Source organism: Tenrec ecaudatus, chromosome 1 (genome assembly GCF_050624435.1).
Source record: "Tenrec ecaudatus isolate mTenEca1 chromosome 1, mTenEca1.hap1, whole genome shotgun sequence".
Classification (NCBI taxonomy): Eukaryota; Metazoa; Chordata; class Mammalia; order Afrosoricida; family Tenrecidae; genus Tenrec; species Tenrec ecaudatus.
This window is the reverse complement of record NC_134530.1, coordinates 56,652,415-56,663,286: the sequence shown is the minus strand read 5'-3', so window position 1 is coordinate 56,663,286 and position 10,872 is coordinate 56,652,415. Positions and strand designations below refer to the sequence as shown.

The window sequence follows — 10,872 nt, the reverse complement described above, 5'->3', positions numbered from 1 at the left end:
ATATACTATTACTCTTTTATATACATGCGTCTCCCTAGATTTGTCTCTCTAGTTAACCCAGCCTAACACACAGCCATAGCCCATAGCCTTCATTGCTCCCACCAACAACCTTTGTTTTTCTGCTGGAACTGATGCAGCTGTAACTGTTCACAGGGTTCATTGCCACCTCAGCAGCAGGGAGTGCAGACGTGGTAGATGACTACCAAGAGATGATCTGAGAGTGAAGGTCAGCCTTTGGAGATCCCTGTCCGCACCTCTCAATCAAAACATTGATCCCCATGGAGAAAATGTGTAAGAGAGAGCCTTATTGGGGGTCCCAATTACTGGAATCTCCTCTCCAATTCAGGGCATGCCTAATAGACCCCCAAAGGGGGTACAGGTAACTGGATGTGGCTGGCCTTCTGGGAGCAGGGAAGCAAACCAAACTGGAGGCACCCAGGATGTCTGATAGGTTGGCTGGGTCCGGATTCTCAGGAGTTTGGCAGTCATCCACCTGTGATCTTAACACAGGTGATCTATTCAACTCCAGGATTGGGTCTAACGTCAACTACAAGCAGTCAGCAGTTGTGATGGAGTGCTGCCCCATACACCAGGTCAGAGCCTTGAGGCAATGAAAAGATTCCTAGGGGGTGTGCACTGCTCCTATTTAAACAGACTGTGTCAAAGCTTGTCACGTCTGCTGGGCCTTCAGCCTGCAAGTAATCCATCAACCTGCTGCCATACTATTGGCCAATCCCAGAAGCCATCAATGGACTGCCGACCTTAGATTTATCTGACTTCCCATCCACTAGCCATGGTTTTCCTGCTTCACGGATCAGGAGGAGCCTTCTGCTTAACATCTGACCCATGAACTTGAACTGGACTTAACTGTTCCTACAACTGAGTGAGCCATTTTCGTTGATATAAGCTCTCTTTATACACCTGGTCTTGAGGACCCAGCCTAACACAATGATCTAAACAGTCTTCAGAACCAGGTGGCCTAGGGTGAAATATGCCTCCGCCACTTAATCACGGCATGATTCCTGGCAATGGAATCACCTCTTTGGTTGGCTATGAACTTCCCAGAGGTCTTGCACAACACCAAATATACAGGGCTTAGCTCAGCACCAGTTCCACAACTGAGGGCTATTTCTTTCTTCCTCTGAGTCTGGGGGGACGGGGGAGGGGAGAGGAGCAGTGGAAAGGTGCCCCCCAGCCCTACCCTCGCACAGAGCACGCCACACACCACTGCCACCTGGGTGCAGGTACAGTTTATTCACAACAGAGAAATACAAAGAGCAGAGGGTTCGTAATTCCTTGGTTTCTTGCCCCTTTATAGTGTTTTCTCCCATTTGATTTTTTTTTTAATATTTTGCTCCCCAACCCCTCTTCAAAACATGATGCCAACTTCTTTCCTGACTTGTCTGAGGGCACCTCCCCTCCCCTCCCTGCCACCAAGATGCAGACTGAGAAGCCAACCGACTGTTTTCTCTTTTTTAATAAGGTCTAGTTCTAGATATGGTGGCCTGGAGGTCCCATAGGAAAAAGCAAAGGGGTGCTAACGGTATGTGTAACAGCGTATTTACAGGGTAGTAACATGCGGACGAAAAGCTACAATACTGAGTATCAGACGACGCAAGTCAAACAAAGGGGACGGGGTGGGGCAGAGCACGCCAGGGGAGAAGAAACCCCAGGAGACGTTAGACTGGCAAATCAATGGCGAGTTAAGGCTTAAAAAGTGTATAAAAATAACACGGCTAATATTCAAAACGGAACTCCGGATACAGAATATATAGATGAGTTTCTGTCTAGCTTTCTTCTTTTTTTTTTTTCCCCTGGGGGTGTGTGTGTGTATGTGGGAGGGGGGGCTTCTCCGGGCTCTGTACATGGTTCCTATATACACGGACACGCATGGCTTTCAGATTGGGGTGTGTCTGTGGGGGAGGGGAGCAGAGTCTGTTCCTGGGACCCTCCTCCCCAGGATCCCATCCCTGCTGAGGGACCAAGGGTCTGGGCTGGAGAGGTCCCCTCCAGGCCAGGGAAGGCTGACCCCCAACCCCCATCGGGAGGAAATTCTGGACAGAGAATTCTGGACAGGGGTTACTGCCCCAGGCCCACCCCCTCTTGCCCCCTGCCCACAGTCCGGGATGGCAGGAGAGGTAGCCAATAGGTTTCCTGGCCAGCACCGAGGTAGACTGGGTGGTCTTCGAGGCAGCGGGGGGCCAGGCCTCACCCAGCCCACCCTACGCCACTTCCCTGGGCCTGCCGCCCAGCCCAGCCCAGCCCACCGCTGCGCCCTTTGGTCCTGCGGCTCGCCTGTCCCCTCTCTGGTTTCCACCTCCTGAAGCCTGGGCAGGCCTGGTGGCTGCCTCGCCCCTCTGCTCACTGGTACCCAGGGCCCCACTGGAGAGGGCTGAGCTGGGCACTCGGGTGGAGGCCCTCACTCCAGCTACGTCTTGCCCTTCCTGCCTGGGGGTCCCCTATGCAGTCCAGAAACCTGGCCTGAGCCTTCCCTCGAGACTTGAGGCTGTGGCAAGAGAAGGTCCCACGCTGCCCTCTGGTTCTCTGTGTCTATTTGTCCGATTCTTTTAATTTCTCGGTCTTAGCAGCACCAACGTCTTGGCCAATAAATATCTTTTTTTTTTCCTGTCACTTGCAAAACAAACTTAAAAAAAAAGTGAAGAAAGTGAAGGGTGGGGAAGAAAAAGAAAACTCAACAGAGATTCAAAGTGCTCGGAGATCGTCTTTGGATGCCACCACAACTGTCCAGAATCTGCGGGTCGGCCTGGCTGCCCCAAGGGAGCCGGGCCGCGTGGGGCTGCTGTGGCCCAGGCCTCCTGGAAGGTCGGGGAGGTGGTGAGAGCGAGGCTGTCCCGGAGGCCCCGAGAGGGAGCTGAGGCCTGGTGCTGCCTGGGTCTGCGTCTGCCGGCGGGCTGGGCGGCGCGCGGGTGGGCTCAGATGAGGGAGATTCGCACTGGGATGCCAGGAGACTCCGTCCTCTGGGGCGAGTGGTGGCTCACCAGGTGCTCCACCACCGTGTGTTTGGACATGTGCTTCATCAGGTAGGTCTCCTGCGGGCAAATGTGAGAGTCAGAACAACGTGCGGTCCTGGGAAGGGGCAGTTCATCCTCTCAGTCTCTCGAGTCTCTTCTGTCCCTTTAACTCCAAAGAAGGACAAATGACATGTATATAGCAGCAAAAGCCTCTGTTGGCATCTGACAAATATACCGACCACCGCACCTGCCATTCACACCAAAATCACCCTCTCTGGCAGCCCCCCCTTCCTGAGGACTGGGCCCCACCTTGTTCTTTCAGTTCCCTAAACACACAAAGTGTGAGTCACTTCAGGCTACCTGTACATACCAGTTCCCCTGCTGGGGGAAGGGCTTTCTTTTTTCCTCCCCCTCACCTGATCAATTATCCTTCAAGGCTGCCTCCTCGCATGACCTACCTGGGCTTCCGCCCTTCTCTACCTTTTGGCTTCTCTGCTGCGGTTCTTGCAGCTCATGCTCCCTTTATCACTGCGGACCTCCCAGGGGACACTTGGCAATGCGGCGTGTTCAAGTGGCCCGGCTGGGAGGGTTCCTACTGGCATCGAGTGGATGGAGGCCAAGAATGCTGCTGAATAGCCTTCAGTACACGGGACGCTCCCCTGCCTCGCCCAGTCCCCTGAAACGAGGCACTGTGCACATGTTGGTAGTGCTTAGGTTGGGAACCCCTGCTTGGCAGCCGTTAGTAGCTCTCCATTCCCTCCTAGCTGGTCCTGCCACCTACCTGCCTCCTCCAGGAGACACTTACCTCCCCCTGTCTGCAGGAGCCTCGAGATTCCCAAGTTCCAGACACAGGTGCTCAGTACACACCCAGTGACAAGCTGGTCCATTCTGACTCAAGATTTCTGGAGATCTGTCCTCCACTCTCCCCACCCCAACCCTCACCCCCCCCCCAGCTCTCACTCCCCACCTTGGCCCTCCCCCACCGCCTCCCGTGGGTTTGAACTGCAGGCCATCCAGTTGGCAGCCCAGTGTATAATCCACGACACCAGCGGGGCTCCTTAGATCAATGTAATAAGCTCACTCACTGCCAGTGAGTGGATCCCTACTCATGGCAACCCTGTAGGAAAGGGCGGACCTAGCCCTGTGGGTTTCTGAGACTGTAAATCTTCATGGGAGTAGAAAGCCTTTTATCTGTCTTCCCCAGGGTGGCTGGTGGTTTAGAACTGCTGACTTTATGGCTAGCAGTCCACTGTGTAAGCTACGATGCCACTAGGGCGCCTAGATCACAGGGATAGCTAAGGCTTATTGGTCACAGACCACCTAGGTGTTGACGACTGACTGCCTTCCTCTCACGGGTGAAGACCTGAGGCGAGGGCATATGAGGCGGTCTGCTACCCAGAAGCACAGGCAGGAATGAATCACCTGGCACCCCTCGCTGCTGCCATAAGGCCTCCCCTGGGGAAATTCCCAGCAGGGCTAGGAGCTGGAGAGCTGGATGGGATGGCAGCCCAGAAAGGCCTTTTCTGGGAATGGAGGGGCCGTCCTGGACCAAGTCGTGTGCCATCTTGTGGCCACGAGGGGAGTTGCACTTTCACTAGCCTCGCCCGGCTCCTTGGGAACACAGGCTCAGGGCAGGCAAGGGGCAGGGAGTTCAGGAGTCTCATTCAAGTGGCAGCCAGGCCACAGCGGCTTCCTGTTCTGACTGCACAATGGGGGGCCGTGGGCGCACTCACCGAGGTGTAGGCCCGCCCGCACATGCTGCAGCAGTAGGCCTTGGCGTGCTTGATGGCGTGGGCGGACAGGTGGATCTGCAGGGAGGCGGAGTCCGAGTAGGCCCGGTAGCAGTTGGGACACTTGTAGGGTTTGTCCTTGTTGTGCTGGCGCTGGTGAGACTGGGGGATCACAGTCTGGGGTCAAGAGACAGGCAAGCCGCGGCCCTGTCTTGCCCCTGGGGTGGGGGCGGGGCCGCCTTCCCCAGGTGGGCTGCCTGGCAGGCAATACTCACCTGGAGGTTGGAGAGCTGAGTGAAAGCCTTTTCGCAGCCAGGATGTGGGCACTTGTAGGGTCGGTCGCCTGTGTGGATTCTGCAATGGGCAGCCCCGTGAGGTGGAGGGCCTTGGCAGACCCCCAGGCCAGCCACCCTTGTGGCTCCCAAGTCCCCGGCCTCTATCCCACACTCACCCCAGGGACCACAGCCTGCTGGGGACCAGGAGGTCCTGGTCCCTGGAGGCCACCCTCCAGACCCTATGGAAGTCTTGTTCTCACTGCATTCTGCCTGTCTCCTCGGGAAAGCCTGTCCACAGCCCCACGGCGGTGTCTGGCCATCCCTGCCCACGCTGCCTTCAGAACCAAAGCACCCTGCCATGGAGCCGACTCCCTGCATGGCGCCCCAGCGCTCCGTGAGTCTCCGATGCTGTAACTCTTCAGGGGAGGGCAAATCCCATCTCTCACGGAGCCGCAGGTGGTGTCAAACTTTGGGGAGCAGCTGGCACACAAGTGGGGCCCCACCAGGGCTGCCTCTTTCCACAGAAGGAGCCATTTCCCGTGGACTGTGAGGGCCCCAGCTCGTTTGTGCAGACCCGACACTCAGACCATCCCCTTCCCATGAGCCCCGACTGCCACCCCCAACATGGCAGGGAGAGGAACAAGAAGGCGCTTTGGAGACCCCCTACTCTTGGGGGTCTCATGTCAGCTCCCCTAGTGACTAGCTGAACCTCAGTTTCTTCATCTGTACAGTGGGATGAAAGTACAAGGCTATCAGATAACACACGGGAGGGAGGGCGTCCAGCCAACACGCAGCCAACGCTCCCAGCACAGTTTGCTCCCCAACTTCTGTCCACACTGACGGCCTGACAGTGAACGAAACGGACTAAGCACCCCCTCGGGGACACTCAGGAGCAGTAGCGAGCCCGCAGCCCTCAGAGAGCAGGCAGGGTGCGCCCCGAGAAAACACGCAGCGAGGAGAGGGACCTTGTGAGGGCCCAGAGAGAAGGGAGGAGCTCAGGGTGGGTCTCACTGAGAAGGGGACAATGGAACGGGCTTGAAGGCGGCCATTACAGCTCATGCTGGTCACCTGCGTGCAAGTGGTCAGACTGCAGGGGTGCACTTGGGCTGGGCGCACGCGGCCGCCTTCTTCACCGGCAAGCGGCTGGCTCTCATTCTGGCTGGGCTCTCATCCTCTGCTGCGGCAAGTACATGCACGCAGTACGCGGATTTAGTCTTGCTCGGATTCACGGTCAACGCTTATGGGGCAGCAATGGAGAGGTGGAGCGACGCGCTGCTTTGGGTCAATCGCTGCAGGAGAGCTCTGTGTTACAAGGTTGGGGGGTGGGGCTAGGGTGCATGGGGCCCCAGCTATGGCATTTCCAGTGGCCTCCCATGCATGCGGACGTTGGACAGGGACTAAGGAAGGCTATGGGGCTGCTGAAGAATACTGAAAAGGCCACGGACTCCTCAAACGACAAACAGATGTGTCTTGGAAGACGCACAGCCAGAGTGCTCCGCAGAGGGGAGGCCGGCGAGATGTTAGACACGTTCTCAGGACAGACCAGTCCCTGGAGAAGGACTCCATGCTTGGTCAGGCAGAGGGACAGAGAAAAAGACCCTTGACCAGATGGAATGACACGGTGGCAGCAACAGGCTCACCAGGACCATGGGGAGCGTGGCACAGGTCAGGGCAGTGTGTTCTTCTGTTGGGCCCAGCGTCGCGGTCAGTTGAATTGACTTGGCAGCTGCCCGCGGGCAGTGAAATGCCAGCTAAGCCCGAGCTTTGCTTGCTGAAGTTGCCAGTGAGCAGTAAGAATCCAGATCAGGCCGCTCCAGCCCCAGCCCACCGAGCATCCCCTCGCCAACGGGCCTCTTGGGCAGGCCCGGTGCTGGACTCAGGGACCCCGGGATGATAGTAAGACAACACTCGTTCCTGCCCAGCAGCCGCTGGTGTTGGCTGCCCACTGCGAACACTGGGAAGGTCCGATTCCTCAGCGGGTCACTCCGGGCCCTCAGCATGAGGTCCAGTCTCAACTTCTTCCTCCTTAAGTGCCCTCCCTGTGTCCTGGTCCCTGAGAACCGATTCTTTTGACTTCTGGTGAAAGTACACAGCGCAACACATGCACCCGGGCCACAATTTCTACAGGTGCAGACTGGTGACTCTGGCTGCGTCCTTCACGTCTTAGCAAGTCTCGCTGGTTTCAGTCCCTTTAACTGAAGACTTCCCCACCCCCACCCCCCACCCCCGTCTTCTCCTCTGTGTTGGAGAGCTGCTGCTGTCAGCCTGGTTTCCCTTGTACAACCGTCCAAAGAGCCCCGCACGCTCCAGGAGTACGTCTGTACCAACGGGGTGACGTGGCTGTTCAGTGCAACAAGGACTTCGGGAGACAGTTTTGGTTCTGACTGTAGGTCTCAAACCACTGCCGGTCCACCGACCATGTCCAGCCCTCACCACCACGTGTCCTCAGATACCCACCGGCCCCTTCTCACCCTCTCAAGGCCGGCACACACTTCATCCGAACACTGGCGTCTCTGGGGGCCCGCCATGGGGTTGTGTCCTTGACTAGATGGGGCCCAGGGCCGGGACACAAAGTGCAGGATGCTGCGCAAAGGCCAACGCAGGACAGGCCAACTGGAACTGAGCGCTTCTGGGTGTGCTGGGTTTGGGGGCAGTGCCCTAGGCCACTGAGTGTCGCTAAGAAAATACCTTAAGGGTCACCTGGGCCCGCTCGGCCTGTGACCAGAGTCTTCGCCATTCTCTCCTGCCCTCACTCCCTCTGGGTGGGGTCAGGTGGGTGCTGCCTTCTCTCCCACCTTGGCCCTGAGCACATGCACCCCTGCTTCAGCTCAGCCATGTCCAGGCAGCCGGCAAGAGGGGACTGCCGCCCCCCCCCGCCCCCTCTCCCACATGCATACATCAATGCATAGCACTGACTCTTCTTGGTGATGTCTGTACGTCTCAGGTAATGACCAGCACATGCTGCTGACCTGACTGTCGGCATCAGCCGGTGCTTTGTAAGAAACACTAAGGGAGCTGGAAAGGCAGGTAACGTCCTTTGAGTCGATTCTCGCTGGCGTCCCGCCCCCGCGTCTCTCTCCCTGCGTTGAGGTGAAAACCCCACTGACAGAGGGCTTCCTGAACACCTGGGCCACGAGGAGCCTGCAGGGTCAGGCATGCAGCAGCTCAGGGACGAGGAACCGCACCCCTGCTGTTGTTGCCACCATAACCGAAGAAGCAAACGGCACCTTCCTCTGCCACACTGGGCGTCGCTGGTGGGCTCAACAGCACACGGCGACGGGGAGAGAAACAAAACCCAGAGCAAGGCATCCTGGGTAAACAGCCCAGCGCCTCTTGTTCTCAAATGAAAAGCCAGCCTTGACTTTCCTCATGACACCATGCTGGCCTGGCCTTCTGCAATCTGATGCCTGCTGATACAGGATGACCTTGACACGTCTGTCAGTCGGGGGACGCCGGGCTGCGTTCCAGCCACGGAGACCCTGACTGTTGGCGTCGGTTTCTCTGCTCCATCAACATTAGAGGTGTCTGCTCTCGAGCGCTGTGCTTCTGAAGGAGCCCTGGTGGCACAGTAGTTGTGCACTGGGCTGCCAAGTACAAGGTCGGCGTGCCGGAAGCGCCAGCCGCTCCACGGGAGAAAGGCAGGGAGTTTCTCCTCCCGCAGTGAAGGGGTACAGTCTGGGAAACCCACAGGCCCACCCTGAGTCAGCAGTGACTTGAGGACAGTGGGTTGGGTTTGGATCCTTCTGAAGGCTGATGGACTTCCAGAGCCCTGCACAGGCGGCTGGCATTTATGTCCCAAACCCATCAGACCCACGGAAGCACATCTAAAGGGTGCCTGACCGCATCAGTCTAGGCTCCTGGGCCGAGTCCTGTCCAATCTGCCCTGGACCCCATTCTCTCGTACTTGGCCGAGGCTGGCTGTGCTTCCGAAACAAGCTTACTCTGTTCCTTTGGTCAGTCAGCACCAGTTGGCATTGGGGAGATGGGATGGATTCTATGGTCTGACTCTCTGCTTCTCAGTCAACAAGAGGACCTCGTGGCAGTTATATAATCTCCTGTCAACTTGCGAAGGGGTGGAGCCTAACCTGTAAATCAGGCCATAGCCAATGAGGCCTCTGTGTGGACATGACATTCTTCTGAGGATTCTGGGAACTTGTGTATTCCTCCCTGGAGGCACTCTCTGCTTAGTCTTCCTGCTGCCAAGTCACAAGGAGCCACACTGATGCAGCCAGAGCGCTGGAGCTAGAGGAGCTACAGGGAGCCCCATGCCAGCGCTGAGATGCTTCCACCATCACTGGATTCACAAGACTTTGCACCCACTGGCCTGTGATCTTCCTGCATTCAGCATCATTGCATGGCTGCGTGAGTCTACAGAGGAATTTAAGGACTAGTATTGACATACAGGGCAGTATCGGACTTACGGACTCGATCTGGACTAAGCTGGGATGTTTTCTTACTGTGCAATTACTCTTTGACATAAAATTCTCTCTTACACACACAAGTGTCTCTGGATTTGTTTCTCTAGTCTACCAGGACTAACACAGACCTGTTTCTTTTTTTATTGTGTTTTCAGTTTTTCTTTTTAAGTCTGTTTTTGGAAGCAGCAGTTAAGCGACAGGAACAGACATTGCACTGGGTGAATCTGTGGCACAAGGCCTCGTTAAAGTGTTGAAGAATGGGGAGGATGATTTGAGGACTACAGCGCACCTGTCCCAAGCGATGGTATTTTCAATTGTCTCATATGCTCTTGAAGGTTGGCCACTGAATCAAGAACACCAGGGAGTTGTCGATGTGTCTGAATGACTGTGCTGGAGAAAATTACTGAAAGTGCGACGGACTGCCAGCAGGACAAACACATCTGTCTTGGAAGACGGACAGCCAGAAAGCTCCTTGGAGGCAAGGATGGCGAGGCGTCAACTCCCCTCCTTCGGACATGATTCCCGTAAGGACTAGCCTCTGGAGAAGGATATCACGCTTGGCCAAGTAAAGGGGCAGCGCCAAAGGGCCCCTGACAAGCTGGAACAGCAGACCGGCTGCAACCATGGCTCAAACACAGCCACGATCGCGAGGATGGCGGGGGCCGGGCAGGGCTCCGTCGTGTCCTACAAGAGGGGTCGCTATGAGCCAGAGCTGACTTGAGGACGCCTAAAAACAGCATGCCCAACAGCATTGGGGGCAAATGAATTCATAATTACTCTTCCCTACTGTGTCTGTTTTCAACTGCACTGAGGTGACTGGCACGCCGATTCTGGCACCCGGAGCCTCCGCGCCTGCTCACCGGCTCCTCACTCAGCTCTTTCTGACCCTGCAGGTCTCCACCCTGGCCCGACGTTGTGTTACACCAGAGCTGTCAGGGCGTCGTTTACACACACGTGCTCTGGCCGTGTCCAGGTGGCTGCCAGCCTCCTGAAAAGATGTGATCCTGGCTTTACAAAGGGGCGGATGGCATGAGGAAATACTAGATGGTGGCTGCTCCATGGGAGCTGTCGCATCGGGCGTGCAGCTACTCCCAAAGGCGAGGAGCTGCCTCCGTCTGGTGACATATGTGTAAGCATGCACTCGGGAGGGAAGGGGCTGTGCTCGCTGACATAGAAGCAAAGGTGGCTTAGCCTAACAGAAAGGTTGGAGGGTCAAACTCCAGCTAGCATGGTGTGGGGGGAGGTCAGATGCTTAGACACCTTTCCTGAAGGCAGTCGCTGTGAGACTGCTGTCTCCCCCACCACAGGGGTGGGCCTGCTCCCTGCTGCTGGGGACAATGGACTATCTCTCCCTGAAGCTTGTCACCATTAGTTCCTGTAGGTGGGGTTTACACCCTACTGCTAATGGTTCCTCTGGAGATCCAGCTGCCATCCTGACTCTAGGATCAGCCCATCTTGCCACGTGTGTACCCCCAAT

At 56.6% G+C, this 10,872-nt stretch overlaps 1 protein-coding gene across 5 annotated transcripts in view; it reads right to left on the bottom strand.

The window, feature by feature from the left end:
* Nucleotides 1-1,234: 1,234 nt before the first annotated feature.
* The window catches only part of ZNF362 (zinc finger protein 362), a 41,655-nt gene continuing 32,017 nt past the window's right edge, over nt 1,235-10,872 (bottom strand). For all 5 annotated transcript variants that reach the window (XM_075553704.1, XM_075553702.1, XM_075553701.1 and 2 more), the window contains 3 exons: nt 4,978-5,056; nt 4,706-4,864; nt 1,235-3,050 (listed from right to left, as the gene is read on the bottom strand). In XM_075553704.1, coding sequence (XP_075409819.1) covers nt 2,934-3,050; nt 4,706-4,864; nt 4,978-5,056 — 355 coding nt within the window. In that variant the 3' untranslated portion in view covers nt 1,235-2,933. The remainder of the gene's footprint in view (nt 3,051-4,705; nt 4,865-4,977; nt 5,057-10,872) is intronic.